This window comes from Uranotaenia lowii, chromosome 1 (genome assembly GCF_029784155.1).
Source record: "Uranotaenia lowii strain MFRU-FL chromosome 1, ASM2978415v1, whole genome shotgun sequence".
Classification (NCBI taxonomy): Eukaryota; Metazoa; Arthropoda; class Insecta; order Diptera; family Culicidae; genus Uranotaenia; species Uranotaenia lowii.
The window spans coordinates 4,660,148-4,688,090 of record NC_073691.1 but is presented as its reverse complement, the minus strand read 5'-3'; the positions used below and the strand labels follow the sequence as shown (position 1 = coordinate 4,688,090).

The following is a 27,943-nucleotide window of genomic DNA, read 5'->3' as shown; positions in this document are numbered from 1 at the left end:
TTTGTCATTTTTGTCATTTTTGTCATTTTTGTCATTTTTGTCATTTTTGTCATTTTTGTCATTTTTGTCATTTTTGTCATTTTTGTCATTTTTGTCATTTTTGTCATTTTTGTCATTTTTGTCATTTTTGTCATTTTTGTCATTTTTGTCATTTTTGTCATTTTTGTCATTTTTGTCATTTTTGTCATTTTTGTCATTTTTGTCATTTTTGTCATTTTTGTCATTTTTGTCATTTTTGTCATTTTTGTCATTTTTGTCATTTTTGTCATTTTTGTCATTTTTGTCATTTTTGTCATTTTTGTCATTTTTGTCATTTTTGTCATTTTTGTCATTTTTGTCATTTTTGTCATTTTTGTCATTTTTGTCATTTTTGTCATTTTTGTCATTTTTGTCATTTTTGTCATTTTTGTCATTTTTGTCATTTTTGTCATTTTTGTCATTTTTGTCATTTTTGTCATTTTTGTCATTTTTGTCATTTTTGTCATTTTTGTCATTTTTGTCATTTTTGTCATTTTTGTCATTTTTGTCATTTTTGTCATTTTTGTCATTTTTGTCATTTTTGTCATTTTTGTCATTTTTGTCATTTTTGTCATTTTTGTCATTTTTGTCATTTTTGTCATTTTTGTCATTTTTGTCATTTTTGTCATTTTTGTCATTTTTGTCATTTTTGTCATTTTTGTCATTTTTGTCATTTTTGTCATTTTTGTCATTTTTGTCATTTTTGTCATTTTTGTCATTTTTGTCATTTTTGTCATTTTTGTCATTTTTGTCATTTTTGTCATTTTTGTCATTTTTGTCATTTTTGTCATTTTTGTCATTTTTGTCATTTTTGTCATTTTTGTCATTTTTGTCATTTTTGTCATTTTTGTCATTTTTGTCATTTTTGTCATTTTTGTCATTTTTGTCATTTTTGTCATTTTTGTCATTTTTGTCATTTTTGTCATGATTGTCATTTGACTCATTTTGGCTCATTTTTTATTCATGACTACTTTTCATTTTTATTCATTTTGATTCATTATTTACTTTTATTTACTCATTTTTGTCTAATTTTTTTTTTATTTTTGTCTCATTTTTGTTTAATTTTTGTTTTATGTTTGTCTTATTTTGGTCTCATTTTTTCTTGTGCTTCATTTTTATCATTTTTGTCTTATTTTTTCTGATTTTTGCTTCATTTTTGTCTCATTTTATCTCGTTTTTGTCTCATTCTGGTCTCATTTATGTAATTTTTGGTCATTTTTGTAATGTTTGTCATTTTTACCATTTTTGTCATTTTCAACATTTTTGTCATTTTCATCTTATTTTTAACTTATTTTTGCCTCATTATTGATTCACGTTTGACTCATTTTTTAAATTTTGAATCATTTTAGACTAATGTTTCACGATTTTTGTCACGATTTTCTCCCATTTTTGTCATCTGTTTATAGCATTTTTATCTCCGTTTTTTTTCGCTTTTTTTCGATTTTTGTCTCAGTTTGTCAGGTTATTTTTCGCTTTTTTGCATTCTTGTCTTATTTTTTCCTTTTTTTTCTTATTTTGTTCAATTGCTGTTCCAGTTCAACAATTTCTTCAGTGTTTTAAAAACCCCAAAAAAAAAAAACTCCCGTGTCGCTTCCTATACCATCGTTGAAATTTCTTCATTCAGCATCGATTACCGCCCCATAAAGCTGTAAAAGATGAACCAATCGGAAGGATGAGCAAAAATTGTCATGGCATCCTACTTTATGTCACCCGAACTTCTGCCGGCTTCGATCATATGATTGGTTCACCGCAGACAAAAATTATCACCAACATTCGAGCTCTAGTGCGCAAATGAAAAAGCAGTCAAATGTTAGTGGTGCTGATAAGAGCCAATTTGGAATGGGGGGAACAAAAATGTACACAAATTTTCCTCCCCTTTTTGGTAGAAGGGAAACAACAATTACGTGTGTATTGGTGGTTGGGGTGGTTCTCACAAAACAGAAAAAATGAGAATGTGAGAATTGTGTGGTTCGGAATTTCACTCATTCTCTTTGCTTTTTGGTTTCTCTCAAAACGAAGTGTCTTCGTGATGTTTCGGCTTTCGAAGACTTGCCGAATTCCAACGAAGACGACTAAAAATCGGACTCGGCACGACAACAATGACCTGACGGTCAGTAAGCAACAGAACAGAAATTTGTTTTCTTTCCTACATACTCCTTCTGTTTGGTTTTTTTAAGTTGCGTTTATTTTGGGTTACCCCCGTTAAAAGAAATTGCCTGATTAGGTGAATATTCGTAGCGAAAAATCTATACCAATTGGACAACGGACGTTGAATAATTGGTCGTACCGTTCTGGGTAAAGTCTGAAGGGGCACAGGGTATGATTTTTTTTGTAATTCTCAACGAATGCTTGCTTAGATTAGTTTGAAAATAGTATTGAAAAAATAAAGGATTTAAAAGGTGGCTCCATAGGGTGATCAACTGACTTAAATTTTTATATAGTCCGGACACATACACAATAGCGAATGAAAAATTCCATTGAAAGTGAAGTCGCCCTCGGATCAAAAGTCGTAAAAAAAGCCTGGACGGTCCGAAAAAGCTATTAAATCATAAACGAAAAAGAAGGTCATTGGGGTAGGACGGTGTAAAATGTTTCACTTAACTGTTTTACACTAAACAATTTTTTTTAATCACTATGATCTTTAGTAAACTTTGTTGGAATACAAATTTTCAATTTTTAAAATTGAAATTAACGTTTCCCAAATAACCCGACTTCCCCTTTGAGGAATCCAGCTGATGTGAGCTCTTGGAAAGGTGCTGGTGGGGGCGCAAAGCACAGATTCATTCGTTTTGATAACGAAAATTTCCATGTGTAGAGAACAACGGGGGAACCCTTGGAAAAGGGCCAGAGGTAGGGGTGTTAATTTTCACCACCGACCGATTGTTGTTGTCCGGCTAGGCTAGGTTCTAGCTATTCGTGTTAAGCAAGAAGGTGTATATGTGGAACAGCTCAAGGACGTCGGACGATTTGTGTCCCTAAGTAAAACTGACGAAGAAACTGACGAAGTCTCAGCTGGGATAGAATGTTTGTTTGAATTACATGTTGTTGCTGTTGTTGTTGTTCTTAACGAAAGCGATTTCCTTTCATACCTCTAGAGAGGCCAGTTAGGAAGCTATTTCGGTACCTTCGACGACGACGACGACGACGACGGCAATCTATCAAACGAGGTCAATGTTGATTGAAGCGAGAAGTTGGACGGTACAAACATATTTAGTTGTAAGTACCTGGCAGACGCTCAATGGAAATAAGCTTTGAATTGAGGCAATGATGACACCCTGCCAAAGGGTTATACTGCCGACTTAATCGACTTAAACGACCTATTCAGAATTTGATACATAAAAGTCGGATGAAACCTCAATCTTCAATTATTTCTTGCACATTCAATAATATTTCGAGCTGGATGACAAACAAACTCCCAAAGACACCGTCAAATCCAATGGCACTTCGGTTAATCGTTTGGATCTCTCTGAGAAATGAAAATACTTCATGGTGGATCTCGACAACTTCCTGGTCCAGTTACAACTAGACTGTGCCTAGGACATAATTTATTTATTTATTTATTTATTTATTGAAGTCTTTGACAATCGTCTCCGTACAAGTCTGGGAAACGATTGGTCAGCCAGCAATTCAAGAGTCGGAAGTTGTAGCTGTAGCCGTATCATGAGACGAAATGGTATCATCGGTAAATGTTTACCACTGAACCAGTGGAAAATGAACGAAAACGCTAAACAGTCAGGACGCTTGTTTCAGATTTTTCGAACATTTTTTAGACCAGTTTGACCATGAATTTAGCAATACATTTGGCATACAATTCGGAATTCGAATTGAAATTAAAGATTAATTTTAAACTCGGGAAATTATTCTCTTTCTATCACGAACACTCTTTTTAGATAGTTATTATTGCTCTCTGGAGCCACCACTTACCTTACGGTATTGAAATTTTTATTGTTTTTCGTCCCTGATAAGATCTTTTTTTAAATTCGCTTAATGTTCGACTTTTTTTTTAAACCTGCTACATATCTCTTTAAATTTAGTCCTCGATGATTTCTATTTCAATATGTTTTAAGCTGATTTTTGAATCCTGAATTACATTTGTGTTCAGTAACGGAATCTCAAATTTACCTGTATTTTAGCTTTTAATCATTAATCAAAACCAGAGACTCATATAAATAATCGAAAGTTAAGATTTCAAGTGTTATCTATAGGATTCAGATTTTTCCTTCAATTATGTTTATATCTTAAAACCGCCTCCAAACGAATGGCCGTACGTAGTACCTTTTTTCAGCACCGCCTCCCACACAAGTACACCTGGAGATCACCGTACCAAACGCAATCACAGATCGACCACGTTTTGATCGACAGCCGGCACTTCTCGGACATCATCGACGTCAGATCTTGTCGGGGCGCCAACATCGAGTCGGACCATTATCTGGTGATGGTGAAGATGCGCCCAAAACTCTCCGTAGTGAACAACACGCGAAACCGGCGCCCGCCTCGGTTAAACATCGCGCGACTGAAGCAACCTGAGGTCGCGGCAGACTACGCGCAATTGGTCGAAGCAGCGCTGCCGGCAGAGGGCGAGCTTGACGAAGCCTCTCTCGAGGACTGTTGGGATACCATCAAAACAGCCATCAACAGTGCTGCGGAGAACGTCCTCGGTTATGTGGAGAGATCTCGACGGAACGACTGGTTCGACGAGGAGTGTAGGAGGGTGATGGACGAAGAGAATGCCGCGCGGGCGGCAGTAGTGCAGAGAGGCACCCGTCGAAATGTGGAAAATCACCGACAGCGGAAGAGGCAGCGAGTCCGACTTTTCCAGGAGAAAAAGCGCCGCCTGGAGGAGGAAGAGCTCGAGGAGCTGGAGCAGCTGCATCGTTCCCAAGAAACACGAAAGTTCTATCAGAAACTCAACGCATCCCGCAAAGGCTTCGTGCCGCAAGCCGAAATGTGCCGGGATAAGGACGGGGGTATCCTGACGGACAATCGTGAGGTGATCAAAAGGTGGAAGCAGCACTTCGATGAACACCTGAACGGCGCACATGTAGGAGATCAAGACGGTGGGGGAAGGTACATCGCCGGCGTAGCCAACGACGAAGACGAGCCACTCCCAACGATGAGTGAAGTTAAGGAAGCCATTCGCCAGCTGAATAGAAACAAGTCGGCTGGGAAGGATGGCATCGCAGCTGAACTCATCAAAATGGGCCCGGACAGGTTGGCCGATTGCCTACACCGGTTGATAATCCGGATCTGGGACATAGAACAGCTACCGGAGGAGTGGAAGGAGGGGGTAATATGCCCCATCTACAAGAAGGGCGACAAATTGGACTGTGAGAACTACCGAGCGATCACTGTCCTCAATGCCGCCTACAAAGTGTTGTCCCGAATCCTACTTCGCCGCCTAACGCCACAAGCAAACAGATTCGTGGGAAGTCATCAGGCCGGCTTCATGGAGGGACGGTCCACGACGGATCAAATCTTCACATTACGGCAAATCCTCCAAAAATGCCGTGAACACCAAGTCCCTAAGCACCATCTATTCATCGACTTCAAAGCCGCATACGACACGATCGACCGTAACGAGCTATGGAAAATCATGGACGAAAACGGCTTTTCCGGGAAGCTGATCAGACTGATCAAGGCGACGATGGATGGAACGCAGTGCTGTGTGCGAATTTCGGGTGAATTGTCGAGTTCATTCGAATCGCGCAGGGGGCTTCGACAAGGTGATGGTCTATCCTGCATGATGTTCAACGTGGCGCTAGAAGGTGTTATTCGACGAGCGGTGTGCGAAATGCGGGGCACGATTTTCAACAGATCCAGTCAACTTATCTGCTTTGCCGATGACATTGATATAGTCGGCAGATCATCTGTGGCGGTGGAGGAGATCTACCGCAAACTGAAACGCGAAGCAGGAAGGATTGGGTTGATGATTAATACGTCCAAGACGAAGTACATGCTGGCCTGCGGATCCGAGACCGACCGAACCCGCTTGTCCAGTAATAACAAGGTCACGATCGACGGCGACGAGCTGGAGATAGTCGAAGACTTTGTCTATCTCGGCTCACTGGTGACCGCAGACAATGACACCAGCCGTGAGATCCGGAGGCGAATTATCAGCGGAAGTCGTGCCTACTATGGACTCCACAAGCAACTGCGGTCGAGAAGACTTAGCCCTCGCACGAAGTGTAACCTGTATATGACGATTATTAGACCGGTTGTCCTCTACGGGCACAAGACATGGATATTGCTCGAGGAGGACCTGCGTACACTCGGAGTATTCGAGCGACGAGTGTTAAGAACCATCTTTGGCGGCGTACAGGAGAACGGAGTGTGGAGGCGAAGGATGAACCACGAGCTCGCGCGACTCTACGGCGAACCCAGTATCCAGAAGGTTGTGAAGGCTGGCCGGATACGCTGGGCTGGACATGTTGCGAGAATGCCGGACGACTGTCCTGCAAAACAGGTGTTCGCTACGAATCCGGTAGGAACAAGACGAGCGGGGGCGCAACGAGCGAGGTGGTTAGACCAAGTGGAGCGTGATCTAGCGAACGTGGGGTGCCCGAGAAATTGGAGAACGGTTGCTATGAACCGAGTGAATTTTAGGAATTATGTTCGTCAAGTTATGTCGTAAGACGGAATACTATGTAAATAAATAAAATAATCTTAAAACCGTCTTTCATCTATTTTTATTTTCTGGAGTCTCCACTCTATTTAAAAAATATCCTGATACTTAAAAAAAACTTACATCTTACAATAGGTTATATAAAAAAAAAAATTTAGTCAATCAGTTTCTAAGATCTCTGGGATTTCAAAAATTACTTAAGGACCAAAAGAAATTGGGAAAATCTAAATTTTATTTCGATACCAAATAACTTAAAAATGCATAAAAATTTGGAATCTGGTGTTATCTCGATAAAAAAAAATCGACTTTTTAATTTCAAAAATCACGTATGGGATGGGCCAAAGGAAAACCTGAAAATCGATATTTTATTTTTGATACCAAATGACTTAGAAATCCATGAAGGACGGAGTAGGCGATGACTAATCGCACGCGCGTTTTTCTTGCCGTCCACGAAAACTTTACAAAATTATTAATTTCAGAACGTAATACAGCCGGGCACCCAGCAAACATTTATGAAGGTATAACGCAGTAACAACAAAATTATTCAAACAAATATACCAGATGAAAAGATTGTATTAAACTTACCAAAATAGCATATAGCTACAAAATTGGAGGCGATATATCTACAATGACAAGATTCCAACGATTCGATTTTCTCACAAAAAGCAAAATAAACAAAAAAAAATCCTCGACCGAGATTTGAACTCCAGTCCTCCGAGTTCGTTTTCCGATATCTTACCACGACGCCAAATCATCAGTTGATATGATCCACGCTATAGGTCTATAGGCGAGATTTACTTTTTACGAACCGGTCAAAGGAAGAGACCGCATAGTGTCAATTGAAGGACCTATCGTAAATCAGTTCACTCAAATCTTAAATGTCAAATAAGCATATTATCAACTTTTTGGAGACATATTTACGAGTTGACTAAACTGCTATCCGACTCAACTTTTCTTTGGCAAAGCTTGTCGTAAGTGAATGATAGAAAATCACTCAATACCGACGTTTACGATGGTTATTGAAAATGTCTTAATATTCGATTTGGATTACCATTTCCATTACGATTTCATGTTAGCTGGGAACTAACTAAAAATGGCTTTAAGTGGAAGGAAGTGCAGAAGTGTCTAATGAAAGTTCCGATAATTTAGAGGGGAATAAGTGTTATTCCACAAAAAGACTTGCAACCCGGTAGCTGCAGAAACGGAGTGTTTACACATTGAATTCATATTTTATTCTCGTGTGGAAGCTAGGGGTTGTTAGGGGAAGCGCTGGTTGTGACGAGTGTCCGGGAGCACTGTGTGGAAAGTTTAGAAGTACAAGAATAACAAAAATAAATTAATTGAAGCCTCGAACGAATAAGGAGAAATCGGCTGTGATGTGTTTTATTTGGCCTTTATGCGGTCTACGCAAATGCTAGGCTTGCTGCGATCAATTTTTCATCCTGCGATTCACCTGTACTAGACTGCCTCAAATTTGTATGGGAAATTTAAAACCTGTGAAATGTCATACGCTGCAGGCTAAAATTGATCCTGGGCCTAGTACAAGATCTCATGCCAAATTTGGGCCAGATCGGACCACGGGAAGGGGTCGCTCAACGAGCCTTAAGTTTGTATGGGATTTTGAGACATTTTGTTCGAGAGGAACATGAAAAACCAGTTTTTCGTCAATAACTTTTGTCTCCTTCGACCGATTTCTTTCAAAAACGGGTTTTCTTGAAGCCTAAATTATGACAAATATTTCATCCGAAGGTTGCATTTCAATTAAAGTTGAGATAAAAAAGTTTTTAAGCTTCAAAAATTGGCTAACTTTTTTAAGGGTGATATTCATCACTGTTTTAATGAGGCGACTAAATGTCCGACCAGAACACTCAATGTGAAATACATGCCGTTTCGTCAAATAATGACCGATTTTACCCATTGTTGTTGCGCTCGATTGCAATTTTTTATGTTTTTCTAATACTTGAGTTTGGATGATATTCACTTGATAGTTCGGAAAGAAGCAAGACCGGAAAAATGCTTGACAATTTAAAAGAAAAATTGCATAACCACAGGGGCTTAGGAACATGACTGGACGATTTGTGATGCCAATAAAAAAAACAGTTTTTCATCAATATCTTTGGTTCCCGTCTGCCGATTTCTTTCAAAACAATTTTTCTAAAAGCTCTAACTATGATAAATATTTCATCCGAAGACTGCATTTCGATAAGAGTTAAAATAAAAAAAAAGGTTATTAGGCTTCAAAAATGGGCTAACTTTTTTACGGTGGTATTCATTACTGTTAATGAGGCGTCAATATGTTCGACCGCCTCGACTCATTGACAGTGATGAATACCATCCTTTAAGAAAAACCGTTTTTGAAAGAAATCGGCCAACGAGAACCAAAGTTATTGATGAAAAACAGGTTTTTCATGTTTCTTCCGAGCAAAATGTCTCGAAATCCCATACAAACTTCAAGCTCCTTGAGCAACCCCTTCTCGTGATCCGATATGGTCCAAATTTGGCATGAGATCTTGTACTAGGACTTGAATCAATTTTAGCCTGCAGCGCATAACATTTCACAGGTTTTGAATACAAATCTGGGGCAGTCTATTGTACATATTTCCACCTTTGGACGACTCAACCGCCAACATTTTTTTTTAGATCGAAAAACACATGGACCAACGCTTTATGCTGCCAATAAAATGACAATTTTTCGAAAAGAGGTCCTTTTACATTTTTCTCACGTTTTTATTACATTAGCTGTAGCTTTCTTTTAATAGAGAATGAGGGTGAATCGTTTTGTTGGCATCACAAATCGTCCAGTCATGTTCCTAAGCCCCTGTGGTTATGCAATTTTTCTTTTAAATTGTCAAGCATTTTTCTGGTCTTACTTCTTTCCGAACTATCAAGTGAATATCATCCAAACTCAAATATTAGAAAAACATAAAAAATTGCAATCGAGCGCAACAACAATGGGTAAAATTGGTCATTATTTGACGAAACGGCATGTATTTCACATTGAGTGTTCTGGTCGGACATTTAGTCGCCTCATTAAAACAGTGATGAATATCACCCTTAAAAAAGTTAGCCAATTTTTGAAGCTTAAAAACTTTTTTATCTTAACTTTAATTGAAATGCAACCTTCGGATGAAATATTTGTCATAATTTAGGCTTCAAGAAAACCCGTTTTTGAAAGAAATCGGTCGAAGGAGACAAAAGTTATTGACGAAAAACTGGTTTTTCATGTTCCTCTCGAACAAAATGTCTCAAAATCCCATACAAACTTAAGGCTCGTTGAGCGACCCCTTCCCGTGGTCCGATCTGGCCCAAATTTGGCATGAGATCTTGTACTAGGCCCAGGATCAATTTTAGCCTGCAGCGTATAACTTTTTTAAAAGTCGGGTCATTTGGGGCAGTCTAACCTGTACCCATCCGAATGTTTATAAGGTTAAATGAATCTAAAGATATCTGCTCTGAGTCGTTTACATTGCAACGTGATACTGTGGTCAGTGGAGATACCTACTCCCGGTCTCCTAGAAATGTGATCCCCAAACGTGAAGGATGAAAAGATCAACACAAAAACATCGGTGAGATCATTAAATTACGGAAAAAAACATTATATTCTTTCACCATTATATACAAGTCGATCTTTTACTAGAAAGCCTAAGGTGATAATTTGGATATATGTAGGTAGTTAGACGCATATATCAATATTATTAACCTTAACCAATCAAAGAAGTAGAAGATTGAAAGTCTATCCATAAACACATGACCCTTTGAACATGTAGCTATGATTGGGCGGGGCTTATTGACAATGAAAGTAGCCTCGGAATGTGCAGCTGTGATTCTGAAATGGGTTTCTGGAATTTCAATAGAGTTAACACCACTAGCCACCGCGATTGTGCAATTTTAATCAAACGGAATAATATTGTTTCTATTGCGTAACATACCTGCCAGCTCTGGGAGTCGTTAATTAGACCATATATTCAAAGGACTTATTTAGTATGAAACTTTTTGGGACTTTTTTAGGAAAATCGGCCGTTTTCCGGAAGTCCCAGAAAGTCGACCCCCTTACGTAATTTTTGAAATTTTGAATGACAAAAAACATTTCAAGATAACATCAGATTTCGACTTTTTATGCATTTTTAGGTCATTTAGCCCCAACATTAAAATTTCTATCTTTCCAATTTGTTTTAATTCCTTTTTGGTGATTTGTGAGGGTCAAAAAATCGAAACTTTGCAAAATCTATCATTTAAACTCAAATTGCCGATTTTTTTTTCGAGTTCTTTTTCTATTCATTCCGGAGATTCTCAGATATGGTTTCGTGCAGAATTTTGATACCTGCATCATCCGAAAGACTGCTTTTAATTATAAGCGCTACCACGCCACTAATAGAATCGAAACCAACCTAATAGATAGCGTTTTTTCCTCTATACTTTTGAGAAAAACCCGAACTTTTTGCAAATGTTCAAGTAATCTAAAGTTCGAAAAACGATCACTTGAAAGCTAATTCAGTCTTGAATTAAGAATCTACAGTGTTTTACTCAGCTCCCAGATTTATGTTCTTATCGTAACTTTCAAGTACCATAGTCAAAGCTCGGTAGAAGGCTATTCAGCTTTAAAATGAGACCACAATGAAAACAATTTCTAGAAAAATATACCGTTCGATTTATATTCACATTTCAATTATTACATTCCTCAAATTAATATTATGATATTGCTTCTACCCTTAATGAAAATTTTACTTGAAAAAATTAGGCTGCTTGAAGAATGGAGCTTGAGCCTTCCAGAGCCTAGTAGATATACTAATTTTAAACCTGACAAAGCACGGACTTTTGTTTAGTTTGCGGTCAAAACGTACTGAAATTTTGGGTGAATGCCCTAGCATTTCATTTGACATGTCTACCATTCACCGGTGCTGCCATCTATTATCAAAAAGCGCCTTTTTTACTCTGCTCCCGAAAACAGTCTACGATAATACAGTATTAGAAATCATTGAAAGGAGATGCTTAACCCGGGTTCGAACCTAACAAAACTAACAAAAACTGTTCATCTCGAACACCACGTTTCACTATGGCGAACCCCAATACATACCTCCAGTAGGCGAACCTCAACTTTCATTGACTTCTTCTCGAACGGCTTAGCTACACAAAACGGTCAATATCACCCGGATTCATCACACAACAAGGCCATCAGCGTTTATATTTTTCTCATTCAGGTTCACAGGGAAAACTGACTGGAAATCACTCGGCGGGACCACACCAAACCACACTCACACAGCTCACCAGCCGTACTGAAAGGAAACCTCCCGGCGAAAGGAAATGCTAATCTCTGATGGTCCCGAAAAACAGAAAACAACTAACTAACTAACTACTACCCATGTACTAGTAGTTCGGGTTTTGGTTGAAGTGGGGGTAAGATTGTCAACAACTGATCGTCGGTTTAACAACAGTTTTTCCAACACGCACACTTGGATACGAGCAACATCAAAGCAGTCGTCGTCGTCATCGTCACGTTGTTCTAGTGTTCTAGTTTCTTTGAAATTCTAGACCCAATGCCTTCTATTTCCCATAACGTTGGTGAGCACGAAAATTGTCCCCAAATGCTTCGGACTACACAAACAACACAACATGGCACACGCCAATTTCGACTGCTTGGCCTGTGGTGGGAGTCTAATCTATGGTGAACGATCAGAGGAGAATTCGGGAGCAGAAAGTACTTCATCAACTACTTTTCCAACAGCAGCAGCAGAAGAAGTGAGAAGCTGGAGGCCCCCGAATGGAATGGCAGTGGGGGGAAAAAGTGAAAGCCATTCTTCTCCCAAGTAGCAGAAAGCAACATGGCGTCTATTTCGAAACGGAAATTGGTGCCCTTGCGACCCCGTTTTCCCGTTTCACTCGAGAGAAAGAAACCAAAGTCCAAAACGTCCTATTTTTCGCCAAATCATGGCGGTTCATGCCAATTAGAGCTCTTCACACTCACACGGCATATGAAAGTCCTTCAGATAGTCATAAATTAAATATAAATCTCTTCTCTTTAGTATTTTGTTTTTTAATTTCTCCGAACCAAAGCAACCCGTCCTTGGACCACACCTTGAGCACAAGCCTATAAGTCGAAAACAAAAATGGCCTGGGAAACCATTAGCGGAAAATTGGATTGCGGAAAACGTGTAGGTATGTATAAAAAAACGCGAAAAGATGAGTTCCCAGGGAGTTTGAAAGAATCAAACCGTAATATAAGTATGTACGAGAACCAGTTTGATTTCCAACGATGATGGATTTCTTTTCCCATTTTTTTTTTCAAGTGAGGTGGAGGTCACGGGATTGAGCCGCACCCAAAGCAAGAATCGCCGTCCGTCCTCATCGGTCATAATCATCATCATCATCAAGCGGAAGAGGCTCGGTAAGTGAGAATGTTTTCCAATAAGCTCCATCAGCAAGCAAAAACATCAGCTAACGGAATTGAGATTTATGTTCGTCGGTAGTAATTAGCTTCCCGGTCCAGCAGGAGGAACCAACAAACGGTAACGGCATTTAGCTGCTAAGGGCCAGGTCATAGTTTTTTCCGATGATGGGAGTGGTTCACATAATTAAAAACCAATAAAAGCTGATGAGATATCGATGAAGGTTCTTCCGGTCACGGGAGTGGTTTTCCAATACTGTGGATGGGTGGGTTCAATTTTCAAGGTTTAATTGGGTTTGGACCTTTTGAAGGTTGTTATCGTGTAAAATAAAACTTTAGGAGCCGTAAATTTGAAACCCGGAAGTTTTCGAGGCTGAGCGTGGTTTCTGTAATCGTAACGAATTTCTGCTGAATGATAGAGGGGGTTCCATACAGAAAAATAAAAAAAAAACATTTAAAAAAATGTTTTGAGAGATTTTAGTCTTTAACTACATCGCCGGTGTCATCAAAAGGCACTAGAAACCGAGATTCGTGAACGTAAGTGGAGATGGATTGGGCACGCGCTGCGAAGAGATGGAAACAAAATTTGCAGAAAGGCGCTCCACTGGAATCCAGCTGGGCATCGAAGAAGCGGCGTAGTCTAGCCGCTAAAATTCGCACATTTGTCGAACAAACCTTGGCTGGCAGCAAGTGAAGACGCTGGCTCTGGATCGTCAGCAATGGAGATCTTTTACCTCAGCCCTATGCTACGTAGGTAGGATGATTTGTTGGATTTTGAAAATTCCTCTCACATCTAAATGAGGAAAGAAGGAGGCTCCCATACAAAATGAACCTTGATTTTGATATAACACAAATAATCTTCAAGAGATTTTTATCAAATTTTATGTACAGATAATTATAACGAAATTATTTTCGTTGCTGAAGAAAATTTTCACTTTTAAAAAGGAAGATGCCATGCAAAAAAAACATAAAGCATGACACAACACACTTAAAATTCTGGTCGACTTAGTCCAAATAGTCGAGTCTTTTGTTCGACACCTGCCAATCGATTATCCGTCGCAGAACGTCGGTTTGATTCGAACTGCTTCGTGCTGCTAACAGTTTTTTGGATCTTCTTAAGGTTCTGCTTAACTATCGCTAAGTATTTTTCGATTGTTCGATGTTCGCACCTTAGTTACGCTGGATGCAGAGGACCACCTCGCCAAATCTTTCGTGATCTGAGCTACATTTAGGTGCTTACCATTTTTGGGCCGAATGAAAACCACCCAAGGGCCAGGCTGTCTACGTATTGTCGGAGCCGGATTGTTCTACTCTCCGCAGTGGATGATGAGGAATGATCATTCATCTGAGAGTGATTCGCATTTGAAAGATCAGACCTACCTGAATCCTCCAAATGCTCCTCAGGAGGGTTTATCCCCGGCCTTCGTTTTCATATTTTACAACGGAGACACTAATGCTTTCCGTTTAAAAAAAAACGAAGCACTTAAATGTCGAAATTATACTCAAGGGAAATAGATAGGGTTGGTAAGGTAAAAAAAGTAAAAGTAAAAACTTGTTATTCGTATTCAACTATTTGTTTCGGTGTAAGCGATGGTCCCGATTCCGAATGTAAACAATAGCCGGTCGCCAAAACTCCGATAGAATTGTTCGGCCATCAAAATCGGAGCGCGTGATGTCTTGAGCTAGGTTAGTCGTCCTGAAGTAAGTCCTCCTTGGATCTTCGGCCACGGCTATCCAGGCCCGGATCAGTCGGGTTTTCCAAGAGATTTCCAGCCATCCGACTCTAGAGAACAGTCGAATTCATGACTGGCAGAAAGTTAAGGCTTCCTTTCGATATCTCAGCCACCGAAATTGAATGATACATGTTATTTTGGTTTTTTACACCCTGGTTTCGTATCAATAATTCTGGAAAGCCTTGCTAGGGATCGCTGAATTGGGCTGCAAAAAATGTCGAGTGCGTCGCGTCCGCATTTTATTGCTCAACGACCAATGTCCGATGTGCTAACCGCTAAATAATCAAATAAAACATTGTGATGCTCACTATAGTTAGAAACAGAAAATTCGAATCATGTGATTGTTCATGGAACTAGTTAAATTTATGAATTAAACATTCTGTTAAAACCTCGCGAATTTGTCAGCCAATTCCAAAAGTTATTCATGAATATTATTCAAATTTGTCGCTTTTTCTGTTAAATTATATGCTACCCCAACCAGAATGTTTAACATTCATATACGCAAATAGATGCTGCATCAAGAATAGTCACTGCAAAACCCTTAACTGTTTAAAGGTCAAAGATCAACTGCAAAAGTAAATAAACGCCAATTGCTGCCAAAATTAGGAACGGCACCAGCAACGTGCAGGCCGAATTCAGGCGCATCCAAAATTGCACAACGAATCCAGCAGAATCTCCTTTTTCCATGCCTCTATTTTAAATTGCACATTGGTATTCAAAACAAACGGATTTCCACGGTCAGCAGCAGCACAATTCGGTCCTAATTAGAATCGAAAGTCCACATGTAGGTAACATAGGTATGTACGTGTGTAGCCGGTAGGCCGTTTCCCGCTTTCGTGCCCCGCTGTTGAATTAAGTTGAAAGCAAGGATTGCAGGACTGCGCTACCATATTATTTTTTGCACTCTCAAACTAAAACTTTCTACCAAAATAACGTCAACAAGGGAAACTAACTACTGTAGAGTCTCTCTCTAGCTTGCTGCATGCATGTGTGTGCTAAAATTCTTTCGGTCAAGAAGGAGTTTGCTTTTTGTGCTCCACCTTGCCTTGCAAGCCAGCCCAAAAAGCGGTCAAATATCGATTGAAGAAATCCGGGCTGGCTGTTTTCTTCTCTTCGGTCCACTTCTCAATCCGTCGGTTGGTCGGTCGGTTTGATTCTTCTGGGTCCGCGGTCCGGCTCGGGACTAGACTTCCAGTGAGCACGCGAGGTTTGCCCTTTTTTTTGCTTCTGATACCCTAGCTACCTGTGTGGAGTGGTCACTTTAGTAAGACGGGGTAGCAAGGTTTAAAATGCTTGGTAAAAAATATGTGCGAATGTTATTTTATTTTTTCATTAAATGTATTCAGTAGTAGTTCATCGCTTTTCTGGAAAGTTAACAAACTGCTGAACATAACGTGAACAAACGCTGTCTATGACAATGGGAGTTGAGATTGTTGGTATGCTGCCCTCACTCATAGTGTTTGAAAAATTTAGAATTCCGGAAACTGAACACGGGCCCTCCTGACATTTTTTCTGCAATAAAAGAGTGCCCCCGCTCGAAACTTCGTTTCGCAGCCCATCGAAATTTACAATATTTTATCTGGCCAACTGTTCAACTGCTTTGCGCACGATTTGACCACCGCATTTATTTTATTCCCGGTGGACAGCATCTCAAACTTTTATACATCAAGTTCGGCCTGTTTCTTTGTCTGTTGAACGAATAAAACAAAAAAGTTTAGCCTTCTTACCTCTTCTCCAATCGAAAGGTTCGGATTTCGCTTGATGAAATCACTCGCATTCTGTACCTTCATGAAATCTATCATCTTCGCTTCTAGAATTTCTAGCGGCCTTATTCTAAGCCGCGCGTGAATGTCGAGTCACTCGATTACAGGAGTCGCTTTAGGTGAGAAATGCACTTCCGATAAACTTTGGGAATAAACCTCTGTCCCTTCACTGACATCGACTGTCGGATTAAGGTGACTAGAGTCCCGTGTCGGTAAAGTTACTTAACTAAATATCGTCACCCCAGGCGCGGCGCAGAATAAGTGCCTGGGTCACCTCAAACGATTTTACCACATGAACTTTGGTCAATGTGATATCTAACGATCGAAATAGTCAAGTTAAAATTCGGCAAGTGATAAGTCCTACGCGCTTCTGTAAAAGTTTATTATCTCACTAGAAAGTTGTCATCGAAAGGACACAATTCCACCGATTCGGACCTGTGCATCTTTAGTTGGCAGAATCAGTGCTGATGCTGTTTTGATACTGGGACCTACATATTGCAACCAAAACTTCTCAAGTTGAATTGCCTCTTCTCATATCTTTCCGGCGCGTGTATGCAGTTATCCAAGGGATTTTCCATTTTGCTACAGCGTACTTCACAATTATGTTCACCTTCGCAGCTACATATAATCAGCTGAATTCTTACTTCTTGAAAAAACTTCATTACAGTGCAAAAATGTTGACGTTCTTGCCAGGCCACGCCTACTTGAAGTCAGTCAAGTGAGATTCTCATGTTTACTATAAGCAGTGTTACCACATCCAAATCTGTACCGCTCATCGAAAAAATTTTTTTCATCTGTACCGAAAACTCAAAAATCTGTACCAAAATCTGTACCAAAGAAAACAAAGTTCGGCATTGAACGTGTTGATATGTGAAGATTTTGTTTATTATTTTTAATCTTAAAAAAGATAGATACTTTATTGCACATAGTACAATTTTTTAGCTAAACACTTTTTGTGAAACTCATTTAATCATTTTTATTTTCTCTCTTTAAAAAACTGACATTAAAAATATTTTTTATATAAAAAAATTCCTAATGTTCATGATGTTAATACACAGTAGGGGAGATGGGGGCATAATGGCCACCTTAAGGAAAACACTTATTTAACCATAGAGAACAGCTGTGATATGTGAATTACATCGTTGTTTCGTGTTCAGACACTCAAATAGTCTATTGCCTAATTGGATGAAACTTGAAAAAGTAGATAAAAACGTTCAAAAATGCATTTTAAAATTTTTTGCCTAAAGCAGAAAACCAGTCACTGTAGAGGCATAATGAGAAACCCCCCGAGGCAGTATGAGCACCATTAATGAAGGCATAATGAGCGTTTTCTGCCGGGGATTCTAGCAGCGAATTCGACTCGATGAAGTCAACTGAGTAATAGAGCTACAGCTTGACCTGTATCGTCTGACGATTTGGCCTATTGGTAAGATGTCGGAGAGGTAATCAGTAGGCTCGAGTTCGATTCCTGGTCGAGGTGTTTTTTTTTTTTTCATTTATCATTCATGATCATGATTGCACTAAACGGTGAGACGTAGATTCATCAAACCAAGCAATAACAAAATAATCTAGGTCTTTTTGTAGAATTCAAAGAATTAACACATGCTCATACATTATGTTTCTGGTGTTTTGTTTGACGGATGATGCTTTGATGCTATTAGCCATATAATGTAACAATAAAAAAAATCAATCATGAATGGTATGTGCAAAAAAATCCCCTCGAACAGTAATCGAACTCGAGTATACTGATTACCTCTCCGACACCAAACCAATAGGCTAAATCGACAGACGAAACAAGCCAAGCTGTAGCTCTATTATTCAGTTGACATCATCGAGTTGAATTCGCTGCTAGATTCCCCGGCAGAAAATGCTCATTATGCCTCCATTGAAAGTGCTCTGTTCGCCTCTAGTGAGCAAATTAAAGTAAAAACCCGTTTTAAAATTGATTAAAGTGAAAAATCAAAAATTTTATGATGTTGAAAATTGAGGAACAATGTGTAGATCATGTTTGCAGTACGTACATTTCAGATCAAGATGATTTAAAGGTCATAAAAGCTTATTTTGTGGTGCTCAAAAATTATAATATTTTCGTCACTTGAGAACCTAGCTGTTTATTATTAAATATTTCTGTAAAGATGAAAAGGATATTTCTTTTTTGTTGAAAAATTAATACTATGGGTAGTACGAAACAAGTTCTTATGAAAATTTGTTTAAGAAAATACGTACTTATGTAGAAAAAAGGAGTGCTCATTATGCCCTGGGTGCTCGTTATGCCCTCATCTCCCCTATTATTAAAACGATTTTTGAGCGTCATATTTAATACGATATTTTTCGATCCGCCATTTGATCTTAAATAACTTTTCGTTCTAAGGATATTATAGCGTCCAATGTGTCAACATTCAGACGATTACGAACTTTGGTTTTATTGGCATTAACTTGCGACAAAATGCGCTCAACCACTGCTGACGAGTGGGGGATTATAATCAGATATTTTATTATTAGCAAATTAAGAATTCTAACTGTTCCATCGTGTACTTTCCAGTAAGGAACTCCTATCGTCAGAATAATAAAGGCTAACTTTTGACTTATTTTGTATGTTTTCAATAGACTGGTTGATAGCGAAATGTAGAAACTTTTTTCAGTTTTTGAAAGTCAAAAAATCTGTACAAATCTGTACCAAATTTTGAAAATCTGTCATCTGTACGTACACATTCTGCACCAAAAATGAGCTCAAAAATCTGTACCTGTCTAGATAAATCTGTACATGTGGCAACCATGACCATAACTTACTTACTTAATGATCCCGCGCCGATCCTCCGGTGCATAGGGCCGTGGTAAAAGACCTCCACTGTTGACGATCCGGAGCCAGCGTCTTCACCTGGTCCCAGTCAAGATTCTCGTCGACAGTTCGGATTTCAGCGGCTAGGCTTCGCCGCCACGAATTTCTGGGTCTGCCTCTTCTTCGATGACCTTCTGGATTCCAATCTAGCGCCTCTCTGCAAATCTCGTTTTCATCTCTTCGCAGCGTGTGCCCAATCCATCTCCACTTACGTTCCCGAATCTTGATTTCTAGCGCCTTTTGATGACACCGGCGATGTAGTTCCTCATTCGAGATCCAGTTGCCAGGCCACCAAGCGCGGATGATATTCCGCAGGCAGCGGTTTACAAATACTTGCAGTTTTCGCGTCGTTACCGCATATGTGCACCAAGTTTCGCACCCGTACAGCAATACGGATTTGACGTTTGAGTTGAAGATTCGGATTTTTGTTCGTAGAGAGATCTGGCGTGACCGCCAGATGTTTCGGAGACTCGCAAACGCAAATCGGGCCTTTCTGATCCGTGTTTCGATGTCTTTTCTGGTACCACCATCAGGCGTAATCTGGCTACCAAGATACTGGAAGCACTCCACTTTCTCAACTTGTTGCCCAGCTACCATGAAACTGGAGGGATTTCCTGTGTTGATCTCCATCGACTTGGTCTTTCCGACATTGACTTTGAGACCTGCTGCCTTGGAACTTTCGGTGAGGTCGTCGAGTTTACTCTGCATATCTGGTTGTGTTTGGGCGAGCAAAACAATATCGTCAGCCAGGTCAAGGTCGTTCAGTTGCTCCATTGTTGAAGGATTCCACGGCAATCCTCGGTTCGGTGCACAGTCAATCGATCCAATCAGAATCTCATCCATTACGATTAGAAAAAGTAGCGGTGATAGAATACACCCTTGTCTCACTCCAGCAGTTACCGGGATTGGTTCGGACAAGACACCGTCGTGCAAGACCTTGCACGAAAATGCCTCGTACTGTGCTTCGATGAGATGGACTAGTTTCTCTGGGACCCCTCGTCGCCTTAGAGCCGCCCAGATGTTTTCATGGTTAAATCGGTCGAATGCTTTTTCGAAATCAACGAACACCAGCAGAAGGGAGTCCTGGAATTCGTTGATTTGTTCCAGTATGATTCGTAGCGTTGTGATGTGGTCCACACATGATCGTCGAGATCGGAATCCAGCTTGTTGCCGTCGGAGTGTAGCGTCTATTTTCTCCTGGATCCTGTTCAGAATCACTTTGCAGAGTACTTTGAGGGTTGTACAGATCAACGTTATGCCTCGCCAGTTACCGCACTCTGTCAGGTCTCCTTTCTTCGGGACCTTTACGAGGATACCCTGCATCCAGTCGGCCGGGAATGTTGCAGTATCCCAGATGTCAGCGAAAAGACGGTGCAACATTTGTGCTGATAGGGCAGGGTCGGCTTTCAGCATTTCAGCAGGGATGCAATCGATCCCAGGTGCTTTGTTGGATTTCATGTTTTTGATTGCCGCTTCTATTTCAGCCAGCGAAGGCGCTTCCGAGTTGACGCCATTTATGCGACTTACTGTTGGCGCTTCGAGCTGCGGGTTCTGTTGGCCATCGCTATTCGTGACTCGGAAGAGTTGTTCGAAGTGCTCAGTCCATCGTTTGAGCTGATCTGTTCGATCGGTCAATAACTGACCTGCTCGGTCTTTTAGCGGCATTCTTGCATTAGTCCTTGCACCACTGAGGCGGCGAGAGATGTCATAAAGTAATCGGATATCTCCATTGGCGGCGGCTCTTTCTCCCTCTTCGGCTAGGGAGTTTGTCCAGGCTCTCTTGTCTCGTCTACAAGCTCGTTTAACTGCCTTTTCCAGCTCCGCATATCGTAAGCGGGCGGCTGCTTTGGCTGACCCGGTACATGCCTGCTCAATTCCGACTTTCGCCTTTCTCCGATCATCGACCATCCTCCAAGTTTCATCCGACATCCATTCACTCCTTCTTCCACAAACTTTACCGAGAATACCATGGCTCGTCGTGATAAAGGCATTCTTGATTCCACACCACTGTTCTTCGACTGTTCCGTCTGTTGGCAGCTCCGAGGCTCGGGATTCTAGCTGTTCAACGTATGCCCTTTTCACCTCTGGATTCTCCAACCGGCGGACGTCGTATCGACACCCGACTTTCTCCTCGCGCCGTTGGACACGTGCAACTCTCAGTCGTATCTCGCCAAGGACGAGGTGATGGTCAGATGCAATGTCTGCGCTTCGCTTGTTGCGGACATCAAGAAGGCTCCTTCTCCATTTTCGGCTGATGCAGATATGGTCAATTTGATTTTCTGTTCCATAAGGCTCAATTTTCGGCTGATGCAGATATGGTCAATTTGATTTTCTGTTCCATAAGGCTCAACTAAATTTCGATAATTTAAGTACGGCTCATTCCAGTCTGCGTCGTGTTCTCGTTGCGTGCAGTTCGGTTGAGCAGTTGCTGTTTTGTGCGCCGGGTTGTATTTTCACTGTTTGATGTTTGGTCTGTCAGGACTGAGATTCTTTTTTTAATAAGTAGAAAAAGCACAATACAAATGGAGTGTAAAATTAAAATTTGGAAACGAGCCCTTATTTGAAGAAGCGTAGGGCGTAAGGTTATTTGAAGGTGATGGTGTTTTAGCTTAATGAAGAAAATTTGCTCGGCAGAAAAAAAAATTATGATGATATTAATTCAAGGATGGAGGTGAAATCTTGTGCATTCCTTAGGAGGGAAACTGAGTACTACAATGGAAAAATGATTCACTTTTATGCAGAGGCCGGCAATTCTATTCAAACCGTATGGAGCACATCTCTTAGATTTCCCCTTTTTTGACAGATTTAAGCTTTTTTCCTCAGATTTAAGCTTTCATCTCCTATGCTCTCAAGGCAAAACAAGCTTAAATCTGAGGAAAAAAGCTTAAAAACGAGATTCACGACCACTTATTAAAAAGATGTTGGTCACACGATACATAGGCAAATCGTGTAACGTTGCCACCCTCTGCTTTTATGGCCACATACATAAACAAGACAAACACGTGTTTGTTTCACCTTCATTTGAGATTTGCCGAATCATTGATCTAAGGAATGCAGGAAGAAACGTACTTCAATAAAACTGCGGTGGATCCGTGCACCCATGCTGGATTACCAACATACATATGTACATACATTTAAGTACGGTTCATTCAGATGATAGTTTAATTTAATAGCAACAAGGAGAAAAATCTTATAACCTATTAAGTGAAAATATTTCATTGTTGATGAAAGATAGGAATTTACACGCGTCATACACTCATACATGTATCTGAAATAGGAATAATTAATCACCACGGTCAACAACTAGTGAACATGTTTCTCCATACTCAATTTTTTTACTACTCCTTCTGTCTTCTTCGAAGTATTTCCGTTAGGATTCTAAAGTTTATCAGGAGTATTCATGATATTTTATGCTTGTTGTAAAGGGACTGTACCCCTAAAATTATGTCTGCCATAGGCATACAATCATATTCCGTTTTAACACGTTCGTCGCCACGCTCATTTTGCTAGTTTTACCAGCCGGGCTTGCGGCTGAGCGGCTAACATGACTGAGAGAGCGTCACACGTTTTTGATGTGACGGGGCCTCCCAGGAAATACACCCGTCACCCGAATATGGGCCCATGGCGACGAACGTGTTAATTCGTTTGTCTCGGGAAAACAACTAAACCTTGATTGAAATGATCTGTTGAAACAAAAACAAGAAACATTATACTGACATGTGCAATTGAAGGGTGAACTATGAGAGTTCGCCATTGACAGAGAATGGTTGGACGGTTTAGCCATTGAAATTTGATAGAAAAGATCAGGCTGGTTCACCATTGTTAAGAATGAGATCAGGCGGATACGCCATTGGGTAAAAAAAGTAATCAGATGGATTAGTCAATAGAAAAAATAAGATTATATAGGTTCGCTATTGTTAAAGGCAAAAACATATAATCAGGCAGGTTCGCGCTTATGAAAAGAAAAAGGGACAAGGTGGATTCGCTCTTGTTAACAAAATTTATCAGGCGGGTTTTCCATTGTGAAGAAATTGATAACTCGGATTTGCCACTGCCATAGGATGTGGCATCCTATGTATGCCTCTGTTGTGGAGAGCCATAAAAGAGTGTATGAGAGCCAGGCCCAACTTAGCTTTGTTTACAATCGCTAGCACAACAGACTCCTCCCGTATCATATCGATGAGATGGAGGTCAGATGTGCAGCATTTTACTAACCAGATAAAAATATCTAATAGTACGACAGTTTAGCTAGAGCTGAAATAATTTCCAATGCATACTGGAATTACAAAAATGATCTTATGAAAGATTTTGTGTGTGTGTGAGTTCAGAAGGTAATACACAGTCGTAGTATTCGTCATAAGTCAACTTATCACACTTTTTTAAAGTAACTGTTATTAGTAGGTATGTCCTTTAAAAAAAATCACAATTGCCTTTCCATAACAGGTGGTTCACAAAGCTACAACCTCCCCCAACGAATCATTTCACCCCACATGACCCATCACGGGACGGTCTCATAAACGCACTTCCCCTCCACCACCACCGCAAGAATTCCACAGATTTTGGTACCAACTTTCCTCACACCCCATTTATTATTTCCTTTCGCGGAGAGGACTTCGTTCGTGTGTGCTCGAAACCTTTCGACATGGCCTCATTAGAATTGCTAATTATAAGGTAAGATTCGTACCTACGTAAGACGTCGGTTGTCGACATCGACGACGACAACGCATAACCTAGAAAACAAAAAGTAAAACCTAAGCATAACACCATCGTCGTCGATGTCATCGTCGCCGCCGTTCCCGTTTCGGGGTCAGTTGGTTAGTTTGTTGTCCCGAACCGAAAGAATATGAAATGTAAGATATTGTGGGAATGTGATAGGAGAGGTTGGCGAAATTTTGTTCCCTTTTTTTTCTCACTATGTCTGGGTGTGGGTTTGTGGCCTAGTTTCGGTTTTTAATGACACTTACCTTGAAAACTTTAAACGAGGACACCACGTAGCTGGAGCCGTCCTCGAGTTCCTCTAGCGAGTACTTCCGGTCGCCGTCCATGGAGAAGATGTAGCGGGCGCCCCGGGGAAGGTCCATCCGGGCGGACAGCTTATCCAAGAGCGCCTCCAGTGTGCAAATGTCACGTCCCGGTTTGAAGCGGAACTCGACACCCGGGAAGAAGGGGTCGCCATTGCGATAGAACAACACCCGCCGGGCCTTCCAGAACGACAGGTTTGAGTACCGAGACTGTGGATTGCCCCCGATTGTGCCGGGTACGCCCGGATTGTGCGGCAATAAGCCGGACGGCCCGGGAATGTTTTCGAAGGAAAGATCGATCCGCGAGGGATCGCCACCACCGGTAGGAGTTTGCGGTTTTAGTGGCAATTGTTCACTGCCTGGATTGTCACCGGCCGCGATACCGTTAGCGATAGCACCACCGGCAGCAGCAGCGGATGGACTCTGTACCCGACTGCCGGAACTGGTGGCCACCGTTTGACGACGCGCGTTAGCACCCCAACCACCACGACCTCCACCACCGATTGCACCACCACCACTAGATCCGATTTTATTGCGATTCACAACCACGTTACTAGTTATCACCGGGTTCACGTTCCGATTGATCTGTCCCGCGGCGGACTCGTCGTCGTCCGTTGGCGATTGATAGTTGTTATTGTAGGAATCGAAATCACCACCACGAGCTTTCCAGCCACCGCCTGCTTTGCCGCGAGCTTTTGGAACACCAGCGATCGGTCGCGTCGGAACGTTTGGATTCCGTGATAATCCGCCAGCTGTATTTGTTGCATCAGCTGGAGATGTGACCGCCACGGGAGAATCACCATCCACTAGTGTCGGACTGGCCGCACCATTGCCATTGGCATCCCCGATACTACGCTGATTGGTCGGTGTCGTCGGTTTGACACTGCCAGCTCGCTTCAACGGTAACGGTGACACCGATTCTTTGCTTTTGATTAACGGTCTCGGTTTGGGAGGAAGCGCGGGGGGTCCCGGAGGTCCACCACTACTGGACGGTTCACTTTCGTTGGCCTCCTTTTGCTGACCACCGTTGATGTGACTGTTATTATTGTTGTTGATGGCGTTCGCGGCCTGTTGTTGTCCACTCGGTCCGTTTATATTGCCACCTGATGTAACACTAACTGGAGCACCGAACACTCCATTACTCGGGGTTGATGTTTGTAAACCACCTCGGGAAGAGGGTCGATGGTTCTCTCCCGATCCGGCGGCACCAATGCCGAGTGCACTGGTATGTGTAAAATTACCCCCATCAGCTCCCCCACCACCGGTTGGATTGGGGGGCGTTCTTGGTAGGGCGACGCGTTCTGCGTCTGCGCCGATTTCGGACGACATCATCGCAAAGTTACCAGCGTGGAAGCTTTCTCTCCTTCGAGGTTCTCTCGCTGTTGACACTAGATCCCGATAACCTCCACCACCTCCCCCAGACAGCCAATGTTCAGCGCTGGGACGCCCTAGATCCAAGTAGCCGTTGCCGCCGCCGCCTCCGCCGTAAGCACTGTGCAGGCCACTTCGGGCTCCCAAAAATCTCGACGGTGAATCTGGCGCTTGAAAGTGGTGTTGTTGTGGCCCAAATCTGCTAGCACTGTTCCGGAGCAAGTACTTGTTGACATTGCTCTGATACGTTCGTATCGGAATGTAGGCCGGTGGTGCTGCTGCTGCCACCTGGTAGCCACTGGTGTCAACCTGGTGGCCAACTAGCAAACCTGGGGGCTCCTGGTGGACGTCCTCGTGGCGGTAGTCCCCAGGGTGATCTTCGTCGTCGTCGTCGTAGTACTCGCTACTCGAGACGGTCGTTTCCTCCGAAGGTGAACTCTGTGGGGTGTGCGTGGTTTTTTTTTTTTGTTTTGTTGTTGTTTTGGTTGGGTTGATTTTTAACCGAAGTTTGTGAGATTTTTATTGAAGATTCCACAAAGAGGGTGGGTGACACCGGTGCGGTGGAATAGGAGTGTCGAGAGAGAGACAGAGCGGTGTTCAATATATAAACACACACACAATTCAACGAAACAATTAATGACGTGGGAGAAGAAACGGGAATAAAATTGTAATTACACAACCAGCATAGCAGCTTCGAGTCCGTTTCTACTGAGAAAATTTCGGATTTATGGACTACTAGCCACCTAGCGTATCAAATCCGTGAAATAAATCTGTGCTCATTTGGGAGGGGTGCTGGAACTTTTGCTTTATGGCAAGCTCCCCAATTTATGCAAACCGAACACATCGATTTCATGCAACATGCTAGCTCAAAGCCATCGCTTGGGATTATTATTTGTGTTTTCGTGCTGTACATACTTTACACAGCAAGCCAGCAACGTGTAGCAGTGTTTTCCGCAGCAGCGAGCACGGCGTGGTGAAAGATTTTATCAAAGCAATAGAAAAAATAAAGGGTGTAATGGTTTTGCGAAATCGTACCCACAAAAAATGGCATAAGAAGAAACAGAAAGAAAAAAAAAGGAACTAATCAGAACACGAAACTGGGTTAAACAATGGAAAAGTCAAATGACGACAAGTTAAGTGGAACAACTTCGATAGAGTCTGATTTGCAATGACCCGAGATCAATCGACTAAGTAAGTATAACGACCAAAGCTACTGTTTTGCTAAATTTATCCAGTTACTGGTCTGGAAAGGCGAACAGAAAAACTAATTCGGGCTATCCCTAACCAACACAAGGTGGCGCCAGGTCACAACCAATGGTTGGTCAGTTTGAAAACAGATGTCGCTAAGAAGGCACAGTTCAATCACTTACAAGTTACATCGTAGATTTTTATTGCAAAGCTTAACTAATAAAAATGATTATGTTTACTGGAATGCAGTTATTCCCTTTACTATAATAATAATACAGAAGAAAAAAAAATGGATCAAAAACACTGATTAACGACTAAATGATTGTTATGGGGATTTTTCGAAAAGTTTAGGGGGGTCAATTTGAATGAGTTTTTTTTAATTTTAGGTCAACTTTTTCAAATCCAAGAAGTAAACTGTACCAATAGTTCAAAATGGGGCTGAAACATTCGACCGAAGGCCGACAGTTTGAAAAATGTTAGACCGAAGGTCGCTAGGCCGAATGGGTTATCTAGCCAGAGGATGATAAAAAATGTTAAAAATGACTATTTTTATTAAGTATTTTCAAGATATCTCGTCCAAACTTCAAAATTTCTCTACAGTGCACATGTATTTAGCCAAAGTGTGCAACTTTACTGTTCCTAAAACTCCCCAGAACATATTTCAAATAAAAAATCACTTGAAAAAGGTTGAATTTTGGGTGTATGACATTTTGGTACATGAGAGTATGAGAGTATGATCGTATGATAATATGAAAGTACATGATACATGACAGTTTAATAGTATAAAATTTTCATAAAATAATAACATGATAGTGTTATATGATTACTCAAAATTGGGAATGTGAAAAAACACTTATCTAAGTTTATGGCATTTCGGCAAATTGAAATTCTAGTTAGAGAGCAATTAAGACAGAAATGAAAAATTGATAGGTGGAAAGGTCAAAGCTAGAGCGCTTTGGGTAGAAGAAACGAATAGATGGTGAAAATTGTGAGCAGGGCATTGTGT

At 41.0% G+C, this 27,943-nt stretch overlaps 1 protein-coding gene across 3 annotated transcripts in view; it reads right to left on the bottom strand.

The window, feature by feature from the left end:
• Nucleotides 1-27,943, bottom strand: part of LOC129753316 (echinoderm microtubule-associated protein-like CG42247) — a 128,901-nt gene that overhangs the window by 63,203 nt on the left and 37,755 nt on the right. For 2 of the 3 annotated variants that reach the window (XM_055749119.1, XM_055749125.1), the window contains exon 2: nt 24,322-26,187. The exons of the other annotated variant lie outside the window; for it this stretch is intronic. In XM_055749119.1, coding sequence (XP_055605094.1) covers nt 24,322-26,187 — 1,866 coding nt within the window. The remainder of the gene's footprint in view (nt 1-24,321; nt 26,188-27,943) is intronic. 3 annotated transcript variants of the gene reach the window in all.